At 40.1% G+C, this 18614-nt stretch overlaps 1 protein-coding gene across 2 annotated transcripts in view; it reads right to left on the bottom strand.

The window, feature by feature from the left end:
- Positions 1-18614, bottom strand: part of LOC124153337 — a 44602-nt gene that overhangs the window by 14378 nt on the left and 11610 nt on the right. For both annotated transcript variants that reach the window (XR_006863628.1, XM_046526439.1), the window contains exon 2: positions 4690-4898. Coding sequence is in view for 1 of the 2 variants with exons in the window: in XM_046526439.1 (XP_046382395.1) it covers positions 4690-4898 (209 nt within the window). In the remaining variant the exon portion in view is untranslated. The remainder of the gene's footprint in view (positions 1-4689; positions 4899-18614) is intronic.

The following is an 18614-nucleotide window of genomic DNA, read 5'->3' as shown; positions in this document are numbered from 1 at the left end:
CTTTATTAACAATGAATTTATTTGAAATTAAAAATGTATGTAGTCCAGCGAGTAACTTCTAAAATACCAAACACGATTCGCCTTAGTGGAAAACGCATAAAAATTTCATATCTAACCCAAATTATGAAGATGATGTTTTTCCCAAGCACTTTTAGGATCGGAGAGGGGGAGGTGTGGAGCAAGGGAGTGGTCGGGGGCAAGTCGTCCTTCCTTTTATTCCTCTCTTCTCTTCCTTTGTTCTCCCGACGCTCTCTTCTTATTCTCAGCCGTAAAAACTATTTCGGTCGCGCTCTGCCCTGATCAACAACAAAAGGCCGAACGGAGGCACTTCCATCGAGAAGTATTGTTTGCTGTGTTTTTAGGAAGGAATTCTCCTTCGATCATTCGGAAACGGTCAGAAAGAAAGCATTACGAGAAATATTTTTCTTATATGTCATGTAGGGAAGCTATAGGTATCCACGATAAAATTTTGGCACTGAAAAATTATTCAAACGATATGTCAATTTCTCTTTTTTCTACAATTATAACTATTGTAGAGTGCAGACAAACTTTCATAAATTTCCATAGACTGCAATAATCATCTACTTGAACTGACCACAACGATAGCCAGACACTGGAAATATAATCTTATTTCGGTATATCGATGGCTAAGTTCTAACAACACGTATCTCAAATTCGGCCGGTTTAAGGTAGGTATCTTAAACAAAGTGTAATAACATTAAAGAAATAAAATACAAGAGAAAACCAACTTTTTGATTGAAAATGAATGCTTCTTTTTCATTTTTATGAACTTTAGATTTTTAATTTCAGTGTACAAATAAAAGTAATTAATCGTTTTTTAGCTCTCCTGAAAAGTTGCTATTTTTGAGATACGTGTTGTTAGAACTAAGCCATCGATAAGCTAGTACTGATTGTAGTGTAAAACTGATGAAATTTGTAAATAAAAGATAGAAGTTTCACGTTATCCGAATAATTAGAGCAGAAGATCGGGTGGCTAAGGGCCACTTAAAATCGAAGTTTTTTTTGTGTTTTCTTTCCCTGAATGAGGTTTTTTTCGGAAGAGTGGAACCGTCCACCAATACTTTCCATACAATTTATCGAGTACGTTTCCTAAGCTTCTATGTCCGGATTAATGAATAAATGAGAGTGTTAAACGGAAATATTAAGTTTTTAAACGAATGAAACTTTTTTCGACGCGTAAAATGGCATGGGAATGAGAATTTAGGCCGATATTTGGGTTGTTAGAGTCAAATCTCAGTACAAAGTGATAATATGCATCTTCAATTTGTCTTTCAAAATAAACACCTAGTCAATAAGTTTAATAAATGAAATTCATTAGATTGAATGTAAGGAAGAAACTGCAACAAGAGGGTTAAATATTATACTGTTCTATTGAATATTAATATGACTTTGTTTTAATGGAAGTAATTAATTGAGGAACCTTGTTTCTAGGGCATGAGGTTCCAGAATTTTACCAAAGTTTAGTTCCAGAGGCTATTTGGAATGAGATAGTTGCCTCGGGCTTAGCATGGAGGAATTATAACATTGTATTAGTTGTTTCGGGCTTCTTCGAAACCTACGAATGATTGTACATTAAAAATATGTGGAATAACAAAGCTATTACTATTATCCATGATAAAATAATACAAATGGTAATTTCCACACTTTTAATGCAAAACTCTACAACCGGCACGATGTGGTTTCAACACATCGTGCCATTTTCAAGCCAGCGGTATCACCTTGAAAATGACATTAAGTGTTGAAAATTGGGTCGGTTGTTGAGTTTTGTATTAAAAGTGTGGAAATTACCATCTGTGTTATTTTATCATAGATATATCGAACTTCCACAAAATCGTGCCCTAAACGATTTTATACGCTATTATTACTACTTTTCATAATGACTGTATCAGTAAATTATAAGTTACAGGAAATTTTTGCACAAATAATTGATAAGAGTAGGTATTTGCAAAGAAGTTCGAGTGTAGCCTGGGGAAAAGGAAAGGTATGTATTTGATCGAGAGAAATGAAGGAGGCTGTCAGGATTGTTGCGAAACGCTTTAGGCAAGAAATGCTAAAATATTTCTGCTCTCTAAAAGTTAGTTCAAAAATCTCCAAAGAGATGTAATATTTATCATTTTGCGTATTTAACCACATAATTTGCCTGAAACGGGGATTTCTCTGTGCACTGCTAGGGTAAGACCTGATCACACTACGCAACAATGATCAATGAGAGGGAATATCCGAACCTACATCAATGCATCTAAATTTATTGGTTAAAAGTATTCTTTGTGCAGTATTCAGACGTGGGTTGGCACCGGCTATAATATCGGCTTCCATACGAGCATCGCTGACGATAGTTGTGCGGGCTGCGCTCTGCTGCTGCCCTTCAAAAGTATCCTGCGATCCCTAAATCGGGTAGCATAAGGGTCGAAAACCTTCAAAATTGTTAGGCTCGTGGATGGCCGATGTGAAATGGCCTGAATAAGCTCAGATGCCACTGGTGAAGATGTTTATGCGAGCGATTCCGGAAAAAGCCCATAACTCTCCATCCGCCCGCCACCTGTCAGTCAAGGGAAGAACCACTCGCCGGAGAAACTCCAACTGGGGTCCCCTCTCCTTAAAATCTTCTTATGAATTCCTCCCTCACTCAGCCCGCTCCAACTCCAAACTCAAACACCTCCTGTAAACGACTGGAAAGTACACAATGTCACGTAAACATGCGGCTAAGTTTACGGCTCCATCCAGATCATTATCCCGACGCCCTGGAGGAGCCCTATTATCACAGTGCGTTGAAGAGGACGCATTGGAAAGAGACGAATTTTACTCCTTAAGGGTATGGCTGAATAAGAGGGTGAACAGTCCCCCCTCCGTACTTAGTGCATGCGATTTGGGATCAAATAGGACTGACCTCCCCACACTTCCAGCCCGCTAGAGGACCACCACGGCCGGATAGCGCGGAAATACGATTTTAACTCTTTTTGAGATATCCCGGTCAAGAAAGCTTATTTTTTTTTAAATTCGGTTCGCGGCATTTGAAAGCTTATTTAATGGAGCCAATGTTCAATTATTTTCAATAAATTTCAGCGGAAAAAGGAGAAATGGCGTCGATTTGAAAATTATGACGCATGTTTTCATAAAATATTTTTGAGAGGGCCACGAAGAAAAAATGTTTTCCGGGGACATTTTTGAAAACCTTTTAGCTAGTGCATCCTATGGCCTATTTTTCTATGTTCTGGCCCTCCATAACACCCTTTATAGACCATTTTACAAACATTTCGTCCTATCACGAACGCAAACGCTCATACCGATTGTAATACCCACCACAGGGACTGATTTTTGTGGAAACTGGCGCCGAAAATTGCTCAATCCGCGGTAGCCGAACACGCAGCCCTGGCCCACATTATCGACCTTAAGGAAGTAAAAATTGTTGCCAAAGTGAAAGGTTTCAAACAGAGACGAGTCAGAGAGGCCATAGAAATATCTAAATAGGAGAAGAAATATTTGAACAGGGACACCGGCCTTATAATAAGTCGCACTTGGCAACCCGTAATCAGCGAAAACAATGAACAACCTACTCCTCCAACTTCCCGCTCCCCTCCCCTCCCCCACCACCTGACTCGGATACCTATATACATGGATATAAATTCCCTTCTCATCAGAATCCCTTGAGAAAGCGACCAGCATCGGTAGGGAAATGTTGGGGCCACCCAAAAATTGACGCGGCGACATTGCCAAAAAATTTTATTCAATATTGGTAGCATTTAAATTCCATTTATCCACCTGATACTAGCGCCAGCGAAATAAATTGGGAGTGTAAGCACGTATTGATCCAAATTCTCTTCATTATCGGACTTATTTATGTTTCAGATTTTCAAATTTCATATCAACTTATGAATAAAGAGCGTAATTTTACCGGTGCCTTTTTTATGCATCATATCTCACGCATAAGCATCGCGATAGTTAGAAACCCTAAAATGTAAGACATTATTTTAAATAGTCTAGTACATCCCTAATCTTCCTTACTTGGCTCAGCCCCTACAGAAAATATGACCGTTTTTCGTCGCATAACACTATTAATCCGGGATTTTATAAACATTTAGAAGATTTTGTACAGGAGAATTAATTCAGAAATATTAAATTAAAATAGAATGCCGAATAAATTTTCAATCAAAGTATAACCTAATGTATAATATTTCTAACCCTGCCGCGTGAACGGCGGTGAAATATACAATATTTGCCATGAGAAAAAATTCCCCTGGACCGGGAATCGAACCACGGACATTTGGCTATCCGGGCCAATGCGCAGACCACTACGCTATCCAAGTTCTTTAATTCCCATGGCAATTATTGATTGATTTTTTCTAATGGCAATTCATGTATATAATCTAATGTTCAAACTTGGTTTGAACATGGTACTCTTAGGGTAGCGCCTGGAAAACAAGTCAATCAACCGATGAGAAGAAGAATTTACCCGGTATGAGTTTACCCCCAATTAAAGCCTGTCAAAAATTTCAAATAGCTAAAATAAATGCCCACTGCCAGTATAAAGTTTCGAAATGTCAGCAAAAATACCACACATTCCCATTGCTTTGTAAATCAATGTAATAGTGAAGTACTTTTACGTCGCTCCCATACGAGCTTTCGTAATTGGCTAGTTTTCCAACCATGGTAACAGTAAATTAGACTCACGTCCACATTGATGCCTAGCAAGGGGAAGACGACGGCTGCGGGGTTGTCGTGCGGCATGTAGCGGTAGAACTCCCGCCTTCCCTTGTAGAATTTGACGGCGTAGAGCGGCGCCCCATCCGTGTCGTACATGCAAGTGATAGTCACCGATCCACCAACGGCTACCTGCTCCGGCTTTATGTCCAATCGCACGTCGCGAAGGCACTCTGCTCCTGGGGACGAGAAAAACCACGTCATACAAGGCGCAAGTTCATCTCACACAGACTATGATCATTACAATCGGAAATCCGGACTGAGCTCCGCGTGGTTTAAATCTCCCCGTGGATTAGGTGTGTATCCATACTGTTAAAATTCAAAATAAGTACTGAAATGATAAGTAATCATCTAATAACTTTTGATAATTGCCGGCCTCGGTGGCGGTGGGGTAAAGTCCTCGCCAGCCAATGCGTAGGTCGCGGGTTCGAAGCCCGCCTGGGTAGGTGATCCCTAACGAGGGCATGGATGTTTGTATTGTGCGTTGTTGATGTTGAAAAACCCGCTGTAAAGGCCGCAATGTGTTGTTTACGGGGAAATGGGAAATAAATTAAAAAAGTCTTCCCGGGGTCTTTACCGAGTAAGTGAGAACGACTTTTCGACTCATCCTAAGGACGCCGCGAGAGATACGGCGTCTATCATATCGGCAGCCGCCGTCTCACGTGGAAATCCCGATATGGTTTTGTAAGAATCACAAGCCAGGCCTACATTTTTATCCATGAATAATTGCTCCGTTATTTAAAAAATGTTTTACTTTGTGTATAATCTTTTAAACATTAGATTTTTTACAATAGCATCTATAACCGTTATTATAATATCCATGTCCTTACATTGAGCTGTAAACAATCGAATGCTGATTATCCCCAAATGAATTCAAGAAGTTGCGCATTTGGCCATCTTGAGAAACACCCCCCTCTATTTAAGCACCAAACGGGGACATCGCAATACTTGACTTTATTTTTCTTAGCTGATACATTTCATATGAGGTTGCGACTGGGAACACAAATCACTTGGATCACAGGCGAAAATTTTTTCATCTCAACACACCCATTTATTTCAATCGAATTTCGCGAATTTTCCCAATTCAATTATAATGTATTGGAGGCGCGGCTTCTCGTGCTCGCATGGTGCATTGCGGTGCCAAACGACCATAACTCCACTTCACTGATCTCTCATACAAACGCGAAAATTTTTCTGTCCAGAATATGCTACATAAGTTACACGCTATGTTTTTATCATGTTTATTTGATGAGCAACGTGTTTGCTTGTATTTTTATGATATGTTAGTAAGGTCTCAGCTTCGGAAAAAAGTTTTTATTGTAATTGAATATTTGCACAAGGCAATCTTTACTTGACATTGTAATTTTTTTAAGGTAGCTGCGCATGATATGAATAGCGGGACATTCTTCTCTGGGCAGTGGGACTTGCCACAGCAGAGTGAGGATGTGGTGGGGCTTATTTGGCGCTCCGTGGGATGACCGCATCTGCTCCACTCGTTATTTCTCCATTTTTCTTGGTACTGAGTTGGATTAGTTTCTACACAGCTGGAAAGGGAGAGGACGATATGAGTAATTAATGGGCGGGTGCCACTGCCAAGACGTCTGTCTGAAAAGGCTCTCATTGTGTCTCGGCCATTCCACTTCGCTGCTACGCGCGGCCACGGGGAGTCCGACGCAAAAAATTGAATATAGACGCGGGCCTTGTGATGCAGACCCACTGCCGAACACTTCCCTGATTGTTTTTCATGCGGTTACGGTTAGCTTTAAAGAGGGCGCCTCCAGGAAGTGGGAGAAATAATCAAATCGACGATACTAGCTAATAGCTAGAAGGTGTTGGAAGATAGAAATCACAAATACGAACTTGGGAACGAAGGGAATTCATAGAGTTAAAATTCAAAATAAGTAATGAAATGATTGGTAATCATCTAATAACTTTTTATCAGCTCATATTCCTCACCTCATATGATTATTTACCTCACATGAAATGTATTAGCCAAGAAAAATAAAGTCAAGTCTTGCGATGTCCCTGGTTGGTGCTTAAATAGACGGGGGTGTTTCTCAAGATGGCCAAATGCGCAACTTCTTGGCTTCATGGGGGGATCATCAGCTAATAGCTAGAAGGTGTTGGAAGATAGAAATCACAAGTACGAAATTGGGAACGAAGGAAACCGTTTCGCACCTGTTACTGAATATTCCTTGCAGTCATTTCAGTGAAAAGATGGGAACACGCTTCAGTTTATTTTTACCTTTGCTTGAAATTGAAAGGTTATTTATATTGGCGTGGAGACGAATGTGAATGTAAGGAACGTAGGAAATAGTGCAGTTTCATTACTCTCTTTTCTCACGAAAATTAGTTTCATGACATCATGGAATGTGGAGAGTGAAAATTGATGGAGCATACTACTTTTCTTCTCTCTCTAAACTGATATCTTGGAAATATGTACCGATATAAGGCATTATAATATTTAATTTAAGAGGCGACAATATGCCATGTGAAATGGGCAGACTGATTACGTATGTAATCGTCGTGGAGGCCCCTGAGTTCGCATGCCGGAAGTGTGCCTCACGCTTTTCGACAATTTTTTTTTCATAGGACCTGAAATATGCAATAAAATACCGAAAAAAATTAAAGAGAAGACGTTTTGAACAACTATAATTGCATAAGCTAGAAATAAGCATGGTTAATTTCCTCCATAAAGATTGAAAATGCGCTTCTTTAAGACTTTTTTCTTTTTATTTTGAGTCCAGAATCAAGTTGCGTGTCAAAGAAAGATTGTTTGTTTTGTGTCGGCTAAGATTTTCCTGTTTAAGTATAATGAAACATCCGTACTTCTTATGAGAAATGTATGAAAAAAGCTGTCGGTTCCCTAAAACAGGCCTTTGCCTAGCAACGCACCTAGCTTCCAGATATTTTTATGTTTATAAATATAAATTTGGTTAATTAGGCATTTAGCGACAAAATAAAGAGGGGAATAGTGAGGAATATAAGCAAACATGTGCGCTCCAAATCCCTCCTGGCAAATCGAAAAATCTGCCTTTAGGAAGGTATATAATCTCCAACTGCAGAGATATTCGAAGCCAATTATTTATAAACAAAAACGTTGAATTTTTAGGGAAAAATAAGGCTTAGAAATTTTTAAAGAAAAAATGTGTCAGAATCCTGGAGAATTTTTAATCGATTTTAAATTCACTGAGCAAATTAATTTTCAAAGAAAAAAATTACGTTAGATGAGATACTCGACTAGATTGGATTCCAGTTCGAGAAATCATGCTGGCGAGTTTTAGTTTCATCACTTTGAAAGACCTCCAACCACGCAAAGGTAAAGCAGTGTAAATAATGTAAAGAGTGTGAAGTAAGTACTTGTGATGGCATTGCTTCACGGAAGGCGAACGTACATCGGGTCGTTGTTGCACGTTGTTCATTTGTTTGAGCCGAAGCCTCAACCCCACGCGTGTGTCTGCGCTCAAATGAAACTGCAAGACCAACGCATTCATCGTGCATTGCTTCCTCTCGAGGGCAATTTTTAGATGTCACGCAAGGCCGGCGCTTATTCGTAAAAAATGATTCTATTTTTTTGAATTTGTGGTCTGAAAATGTGCGAATTAGTAAGAAAAAAATTATGTAAAAGTTCCAGGTTCATGAGACGTCGGATCGCCGTGCCTGAGGCTCTTAAAGGCTCTTATTTTGAATGATGAGTTTTCGACCCGGATAAAATGTTTATTTGGGTAAAAATGACATTTAAGAGCCATTTTTTTTGGACGAAACTTTCAACCGTTTAGAAGAATTCCTTCATGCCGAAACGCTGCCGCCTCAAAGGCGCATGCCGCCAGCCGCGCCGCGCGTTTCTTGATTCGCGCGGCACTCCTCCGTGCCGTGGATCTTCCCTCCTTCCCCTGACATGCTGGCAGAGTGGATCTAGAGAGGGTGATAATGACAACCCGGGGAAAATACGATCCATTTATCAATGCAATAGGGTGGTTTCCTATTATTTTTTAATTGCCTATATCGAAAGATTATTACTCCTGGAGTACGCATTTCACGCTCTTGGATTTTCGAATGACGATATCTATTTTTCGCGATTGAACGAAAAGTGAAAAATTTTAAGCGCGCGAAAACGCGACGGCTAAGTATGAATCTTGGGAAAAGTCCGCGTGACGTATTTCTGGTTCCAGCTGTCGCCATGTGAGATGACCTTGGGTCGAGGCATTGAGCACTGATACGACGCAGGCTGTTACCAGGTAGCAGAGTACCCTGCTAGCAGGTAGCGCTTGGCTTAAATAAGGATTATTATTACCCTATCAAACAAAGGAAAATTTCAGATCTTAGGTAATTTTAATGGGTGATTATTAAGAGATTATTCCTTGAGCTCTGTGCCTCGTGCATGCCTTGGTAATCTCAGGCAATGTAAAACTCCTATCTACTCGTATAGAAACTAGGTCCCTGTGACGTCACGAGAAGTGGAATCGCATGGGCGCCAATCTGGCCTTTTTCAATTGAGGTTAAAATTGACGTTTAACATTCGTCTAAACTAGGATTTCTAAAACCAAATAATTTATATATTATGAATACATTAATGGTGGGTAAGGAATCGCAATCAATGCATTTCGTTTTCTTTGATGAATGAAACTACCCTATTAGTTTCAACTTGAGAATTTTAAATTTTGAAGTAATTTTTGAAACACAATAAGACATCGAAATTTTGAAAACTTCACAAATTCTTTCTAGAGTGTTACATTTTAGTAATTAGCCATCCGCATATCTCATTAGTATCCCGGGAAAAAGGTGAAATGGAGAGAGTAGTGGTGTGCCAACCGGAGAGCATGCAAATGCTCCACCCATTGGGCCAACATGGTTCATTTAAATGTTTAATCGCTCATCGTCACCCTCACTCACTGCCAGCATTAAACAGTCAGTGAGAGGGCGTCTACTTCGGGAATACAGGAGGCGTTGATAAACTGATGAGAAAAGAATTATGCTGGAAGCCTTGGAGACTATGTGCTAGACACATATTACTTAAGAAGAAATTTCTCTCAGAGTGACTCGAAGAACATCAGATAAGGGCCCCACTATGTTTGCAGGTTCGAAAGAAACGACGTATTAACGGAGATATTTTGTCCAATGCATAGGAATAGGGATTAATTTTTCCCCTGAAAAATTAAGGAATATAAAAACGCTAGACGTAATTTCGTGTATGTATTAAGTTTATTTTGTTCACGGCCGTGTCCTAACACCCCACTCCTATCTAGGCGGCTGGCATTGGGGTAGTATGCAGATGTAGTTCCATAGCATCGCAGCGCATTCAGTTGTGGTAGTAGTCGGAAATAGATTGTGGGGTCACGCAGCGATGGACCCGCTCTCTCTCCCTGGGTAAATGCAATTCTCTCGGCTTTGACGAGTTTGTAGAGATGAAAGAGGAGTTGCCTTGGGACACAGGCGATCGGCCTTCTCCGCCCACATTGGGACACCTTCGATGGCATCGCACAAGGAATTTCCCGAGTGCTATGAAAATATTGGAAAGGACCTGCCAGCAATTCCGCTCCGATGACGGTCTCGAATGAGCGGGTATTAAGAGGTGTTATCCCTCACACACACACCCTTATGCTGAGAGTGGATGACGCGAGGAGCCAGAGGATTTAAGGTCGTCGTCAGAAGTCTTCAACGCGACGCGCGCGAGGCACCAGAATGATTTCTCAAGGGAACACTCATCGTCTCGCCTGATGATCACTGCGCAGGCCGTCCACATTGAACATCGTTTCCCAAAAAAGGTAAAATAAAATCCAGCAATCTCAACGGAAAATGATTTCAACTAAGACTTCAACTAAATACTATAATAGGGTGTTTTCCTATTTATATTTTACTGCCTAAATCGAAAGATTATTACTCCTGGAGTACGTACTTTACGCTTTTAGATTTTTAAATGACGATATCTATTTTTCGCGATTAAATAAAATGGGAAAATTTTCAAGCGCGCGAAAACGCGACGGCTAAGTATGAATGCGGGGAAAAGCCCGTGTGACGTCATTCTGGTTCCGGCTGCCGCTGTGAGGCCGCCTTGGTGCGAGGCTATGAGCGCTGCTACGACGCAGGTAGCAGAGTACCCTGCTAGCAGGTAGCGCTTGGCTTAAATAAGGATTAATTTTTAATACCCTATCAAACAAAGAAAACTTTCCGACCTTAGGCAGTTATAACAGGTGATTATTAAGACAAGTTTCCCTGAAGTCTGTGCCTCATGCATGCATTGGTAATCTCAGACGATGTAAAACTCCTATCTACTTGTATAGAAACTAGGTCCCTGTGACGTTACGTGGAGTGGAATCGCATGGGCGCCAATCTGGCCTTTTTCAAATGAGGTTAAAATTGACGTTTAACATTCGTCGAAACTGGGATTTGTAAAACCAAATTATTTTTATATTTTAAGTACACTAATGGTGGGTAACGAATCGCAATTAATGCCTTTCGTTTTCTTTGATGAAGGAAATTACCCTATTCCAGACCCAGTTATTACTTGGATTCCTAAAATTACTTTCATTAAATTGTTTTATCTCATCAAAATGTAGCTTGTACAGTGGCAGAAAAAATTAACGCAGAGATAATTGGCGTCTGAAAGCGGCCAGTCCAGGAACTAATTGTCTTCCAAAATTTTTCCCCCGCAATGCTCTCATATAACTGGAATTTTAAAAGGTATATGCCCCTTATACCAGGGAAATAGTCATATCCGTTGCATTATGACAACGATCCAGCTACGAATTCTTCCGCATATTCTCCGAAGTGTGCTTCGCCCACGACTCACCTAGAATGGAGTTCACTCTCGTAGAGACATCTGTGGACACAGCTGACATACTGCGCATTGAGACTGCCTTGAATGGCTAGATGAGAGGTGCAAATAGACGTTTGTGAAGTTCATGATCTATTTGAAACTTGATTTTAAATTACATAGATGATCCCATCGAACGCATATTTGATTAAGAACAGTAATTTAAAAAATAGATATTTATCAAAGTAGTTGTACCTGGAATCCGCTTTAAGTGTTTTTGAGTCTGTAAACTGACATAAAATGATAATCAGAAAAAGTATTCACTATGATTTTAATCTATTTCCAAATAAAAAAAAACTGGAAAGGTTACTGAAATGTGAATTGGTGGAAAGGAACGTAATGGAAATCATCTCTATTTTTGAGTAAAAAGGAGAGAATGACTTTATTTCTAGATTTTGTTTCCGTGATAATCGAATTATAATTAATATTTTCCTGGCTAAACGTTGATAGGTACATCTCATTGAATGTTATATTTTTCATCGTGAATTTCAGACGCGGTCAATCTATTGATTCTTGAATGCAATTCTTCCTATTCAAGCGAATGTTTTATTTTTAATTTTTGGATCAAATCCGATCTTTGATCTCTTTCGATTCGATCAGATCTTGCTTTCTTTTTATATCCCTACATAATTACCCTCTTCTCTTAAGCTCATACGCTGTACCATGCAGTCCTTTACCCGTCTTCTCCTTTTTTGTGTCCGATCGTGTCGGATGCCTCTGAACCGTTAGGGAGTCCATTACGCGGCCGAGTCGGCTAGCTGTGTAGCGAGTAGCATATTTGAGCGCTGTAGGTCTTTTTTAGAGTAGAGAGTAGGGCAGAGTGTAGATATAAGAGTGGGTTGAAAAATAAAGGGGAGAATTCAAATGTTTTCACTCGCAAAAGTTCTTCCAGAAATGAGAATAGAGTATTTGAAAGAAAAATCAGCGTTTCAGAATCTGCATAACCAATTTACAATAATACAGGTAATACATTTAAGCACGAGAAGCGTCAGTCGAGCAATAATTTCAAAGGCAATCAAGGCTAAAGTAATTTTAATGGTGAGACAATAAATTCTGAATTTCCGTTTATCAGGGGTAAGGAGCCTAAAAACAGTCTAATCGACAAGAGAAAAACAGAAATAGTCCCAAATTGCAATAATACTAGTTCCGAAGTATTAATCGTGGCTGTGGTTAATTGCCGTAATTTAAGATATAAGATTCCCGAATTCCACCATTTAATTCATTGCACGAAGTGTAACGTAATTATTGAAACTGAAAATTGGCTAACAGATGATGATTTAGTCAATGAGATCTTCCCAAAATCGTTCACTGTTTATCGGAAAGATAGAATTAATCGAGTTGGGGGCGGAGTATTTATAGCTGTAAAGAATGCAATCGTCAGCCAAGTGGTAACCGTAACTGAGACCACCGTTGAACCTATGTGGTGTTCAATTAAATGTCCAAAATTCAAAGCTATTTTACTATGCTCGTATTACAGACCACCTTACTCAGATATAACGTCAATGTTGGATTTTCAAACTCAAATAAACAGCGTAGCATCCAAGTATCCTGAAAGAAACTTGATTGTAGGTGGAGATTTTAACGTACCTTCTATAGTTTGGGAGACGTATAGCTTCATTCCTGGTGGGAGGGATAAAGTGATTTGCGAGGCTTTGTTGCACACTTTTGCATCTAACTCGTTTCATATAGCATCCGTACCAAATAGAGGAGAAAGTATTCTTGCTTTATTAGCGATATATATACCTCATCAGGTAATAAACGTGATAACCGTCAAAGGAATAAGTGACCACAGATTAGTAACTGAAAAGTTTTCAGTTACTAATCTGTGGATACAGCTGAAAATGTTAAAAAAGAACGTAAAGTTTTCGTTTATAAAAGAGCTGATTTTGGTGGGTTTAAGAGTCATTTGAAAAATGCTTTCCCCGAGTTTCAAGAATCAGTATTAAAGTGAAATGTAGAGGGTACTTGGAAAGCTTTTCTTTAGCTCCTAACCTCGGGAATAAATAGCTACATCCCTAGTAAAACAAAAAAAAGAAGGCAGTGAACCGAGATGGTACGACGCGGATGTGAGAAAATCATTGAGGCGACAGAGAGCGTGTCATGCCAAAATGAAAAAAGTCAGCACGGATTTATCCACTAATGTACGCGAGTTAATAATTAAAATATATAGGTTGTCTAAAGACGCCACGAAGGAAGCGTTCAGGAATGCATTCACGAATTTTAAAAGAAAAACACTAGTAGAGCAGTTACGGGATAACTCAAAAGCATTTTGGTCTTATGTTAGGGAAGTTCAAGGTTAACAATCTACCGTATGTTCGCTGAGAAACGATAATGGAGATGTGTTGACAAACAGTTCCGATCAAGTCAATTTATTAAATTCCTACTTCAAGAGCGTGTTCACCGAGCCTTCTGAGAACTCATCCGTGACATTTGACAATCTCTGCCTACGAAAGATGCCGCTTATTGGCATTAGTGCGCACAGAATTGAAAATATATTGAAATCGCTCTGTCCAAATAAATCACCTAGTCCAGACGAAATCCCTTCTCGCGTATATGGAGAACTAGCCTCAGAAATTGCCCCCTTCTTGCAATTAATATTCAGTAAATACATCAAGCAACACAAAGTAACTAATGACTGGAAAATTGCTAATGTAACGCCAATATTCAAAAGTGTAGACAAGGAACAGCCATCTAATTACAGACCAATCTTTAACGTCCCTCTCATGCAAAGTCCTCGAACACATCGTAGTCAGCTCAGTGATGAAACACATGGACGCGCAAAACTTGTTAATGAGAACTCAACATGGATTCAGGATAAGTAGATCATGCGAAACCCAGTTAGCGTTTTTCGCCCACGATATTTTAGTATCCGGAGAAGACAACATTCCAGTAGACGCGATTTCAAGAAAGCATTTGATAAAGTACCTCATGGAAGTTAATATGTAGTTTACAGGGATATCCGTTCCAGCAAAAATAGGGATGAACTAACGAACGACCTTGGTGCTATCCAAGCGTGGTGCGATGCATGGCAGTTAGAATTAAACTTGAAAAAAATGCGTCGTAATGAATTTCTGGAAGAAGAATAACTCCCTACACCATAGCTATATAATTCGGGGCCTCCAGTGGCTATAACTCACCTCTTATATAGACTCGGATGTGAATCTTTTTCAGACCGTTAATTGAAAGATAGACTAAACCTTTTAGATACATTCAAGAGCAGTGTCTTTTATAACGAAGTTAGCCATATCTTACGGACGCCAACATACTACGGAAGATCAGATCATATAAATAAAAGAAATTAGAGAGATAGACTGTAGAACAGACAGATTCAGAATATATTTTTTTCCACGATCAATAAGAGATTTTAACGGCAGCATTAGGACTGCTAAATAGTATAGCGTAGATGACTTGTAGTATAGCCTACTAACTTATGTAAAACTTAGTGCATGTTTCTTAATTTTATTATTATTTCTAACAGTATATGGTAGTGAAATTTGTTAGTATGCGTGGCGTTTTTTGGATGGTGTGGTGTGCTTGTGGGAGTCGAATTGCATGCTGCATGCTGGTGATCGATCACCCCCTGCCAAACACCCTAGAGGTGGCTCGCAGGGTATTATGTAGATGTAGAGGGCTATTCGGGATTCCATCCGGGTGGTCCCTCTCCTTTCTGCAGACGTTTCGGCACTCGAGTCGTGTTCCATCCTCAGGGCTAAATGAGTGGACGTCGGCAGAATGGAGGAGGATCTGCACCCGATGGAAGCCAGAATAGCCTTCTTTGACAGATTAGTGGACTTCATAATTTAGTATGTAGATCAACATAACTGTATTTTGAAATATTTTTATAGAAGTATGCGTAATGCACATTTTTTCAGAAAATATAAGGGCAAGCTTAACATTCTGTAGGCTCAATCATTTGGTCAATGTTTCTGACGATATACACACGCAGGCCCCAAAATTTCCCAATTGAAAACAACTGAGTTTAGTCGGCTCGATATTCTGCCTTCGCTCAGCTCTGAGGAACGTACGAGGAATTTTCCCTTGGAATGAGGGAGGAGGGTTAGGCCGTGACACATCGCACATGCAGCTAATATAAGGGGCCTTGAAGCGGGGCTGGACAACGCGGAGTAGGTAGTCGACATTCACTCCACAGTCAGCTGCCCAAATGGTTATGCAACATAAGAGTTGAATCTCGACAAATAAATTAGCGCGTAAGAATTCAACAGTCATGCAACATCCTCTGGAGCTTTTGATAGCTTTTTAAGATCAGAAAAATGTCCGCAGTGTGTGAGCAGCATCAAATCATCCGTCACTGAAACTTGATCCGTGGAACCTATGATTCGTTGCATGCTATTTAACCCACTATACCACCGGAACGATTGTGCTCTGAGTCAGTCTCATCAGTCACCCAAAGTGTCTGCCAGGGGTGGCGGGCGCTCATTCTTGATGCGATATTCCGGGAACCAAAGGACAGAAATGAAAGATATTTGAGGCGATAGCCTACAATTGTCTAGAGAGTATCACGTATTATTGCGATTCGAGACTATTTCTGATCCGCTCTTGTCGATTAAGCTATTTTTAGGCTCTATATCCCTACTTAATGTAACGGAAGATTTTTTTATCTCACCTCCAAAACGACTCGAACGTTGTCTGCTTTTGAAATTATTTACTCAACTGAGGTGTATCTTCATTAAATTTACCACATGTATCATTGAAAATTGGTACTGATGGTTCAAAAACGCTTTTTTTCTACTTCTCTATTTTCTATCAGGAATTATGACACTGTATTCTCTCCATATATATGAGCTACTAAAATTTGCCAAAGATAACCTGACAACTTTGACATGTAGGTCTGATGAACACGCACACATCATACTAGGCTTAAAGAAGACCTGGGTACAGCATACCATAGACTGTCAAAGGCAAATAATATTTTAAAAAACATGGCTATTAAGGCATACAACATACTGCATATGGATGTGAAGTTATGACTAAAATAATATAAAAACATGGCCCACAAATGGCTGTGCAGGAAACCTCTGTTTCAATGGAAGAATACATGTCCGGGGACTTCGAAGGTCTTTGTAACTAAAGGGTCGATTATAATCACAATTGCAATATATTATATAATACTTGACTTGTACATAGTTTTATGCATCAATTTGTATCAGAATGCGTTTTTTCTTTTTGGTTTTGCATGTAAATGCAAATTTTTTTCTTTCCAATGTCACCACTTGACAATTTCTATTGTGGTTTAAACTATCTAATGACAAATAAATTGATTTTCATTTCCGGAAGAACTTTTGCCAGTGAGAATTTTGAATTTACGGTCTTGTCCAGCCCTGTGCACTGCGTACGTTTGTCATTCGTTATTCCGCTTCAAACAGTTTTTTAAAATTATAACATCGGCTAATCCCAACAATCAAGTACTTCGAACAGGGTTCGGTCGCAATCAGATTGGATCACTCCACAGGGATTCATAAATGTCCAAAAATTAAACAGCAAACAATAAATAAGAAAAAATTGGGGAGGTATCACACGTAAAGGCGCTTTGACCGACATGAGAGATTGAAATTGCCTCGAGTATGTTTGCTGGCATCTCACGCCAATGTTCGTTGAGAAACAAACGTTCATGGTTCTTGAAAGAGAAGGTAAAGCAAGAATCGTTTGGAAATTGACAGACTTTAATGGTGTAAACATATATTTTGTATTAATTGGACTCGGTGATGACAATGGCGCGCCGAATTACGGAACGTATTAAATAAAAATATATCATTGAAATAATTTAAAAAAATATGAAAGTGCACGGCGGTTCCACAAGGGTGCGACACGCGTGATTATTTAACTATGGAACATCCATTCAAACTTTTACTCATTATTCTCGGCGTGACGTCCACGCGTGACATCCTCCTTCCGCATTCGTCGTGTGAACTTCCTCCCCCCCCCCATTTCCTCCTTTTCACAACAACACTCGCGACTCAACGCGCGATTGCGAAGCCACACGCGCTGCGCAAAAAAAAGACGCAGCGAGCCGATTGTGCGTGCGCTGTTCCGGCCAATGGATTCCCCCCTCCCACGCACTTCCCACCCCCACCCATTTTATTCGTCATTAGTTTATACTCTGCGTGTCCCATTAAGGCTGCCATGGTTCCCAGTGGTTGACAATTCCTGCCACGACCCCGACACTTTTCAATGTGAAATTGAAATGCTTGGAGATGTTATCGTGGTTGGCTGGAGGGCTAAGAAGGTTGAGCTAATTTCCTTTCTCAGATATGTTCGTGGTCTACCTACATGCTAGCTGCCACGATTTGGTGGCGACTCAGAATCACACGCGTAAAATAGCAAATAAGGATCACCCAAGCATGGCATGGCAACACAGACGACTAACGTGGTTTAAGATCTCCCTCCCCACATATTTACGAATAAATACACAAACGCGTATCCTCAAATTTAAAAAAAGTTCTTGTAATGAAATTTGTATATTTGAATGCGTCTTTATTTGTAACTGCTTTTAGTCTGTATACCATAGGGTGGCGCACGGGTCCGCCGGCTACCTGAGTCGGTCATGCCTCATTCACATTACGATTGTTCCAGCGATTGTCGGGACTATCGTGCATTCACATGACGACTGTTAAAACCTGTGCTGCCCCCTAGTGCTGACATCTAAAGGTAAACGGGAAATTGACGGTTAGCAAAGCTGTTGAGGTATGAAGGGACAAGATATTATTGTGTTTAACGTGTATTTACTGAGTAATTTTTCTTCCGCCCATATTCTTCCTTCCTAGGACATATCCATGAAAAAAAAGAGCTTCACGAGCTTTTCGTCTTTCTCTTGTCGCTTGCGTTTCCGGTCTCCCAGCGCCTAACCATCGTAAAGTGGCAACGTTCGGAACCACGTAAACTATTGTTAGGACATGCATTCACACGGATAGTTCGGTCAACTATCGTTTGAACGATCGCTCGGACAATTGTAATGTGAACGAGGCATTATGGTCGGTCCTTCTCTCCCTTGGGCGCTCGCGGCGGCGCGGCGGGCCCTTGCGCCAGCCACCTCAGTCGACTCCACACAGTTTTTGTGGTCGGT

Source organism: Ischnura elegans, chromosome 2 (assembly GCF_921293095.1).
Source record: "Ischnura elegans chromosome 2, ioIscEleg1.1, whole genome shotgun sequence".
In the NCBI taxonomy this organism is placed as follows: domain Eukaryota; kingdom Metazoa; phylum Arthropoda; class Insecta; order Odonata; family Coenagrionidae; genus Ischnura; species Ischnura elegans.
Note: the sequence above shows the minus strand (reverse complement) of the source record. Positions and strands in the feature narration are given on the sequence as shown.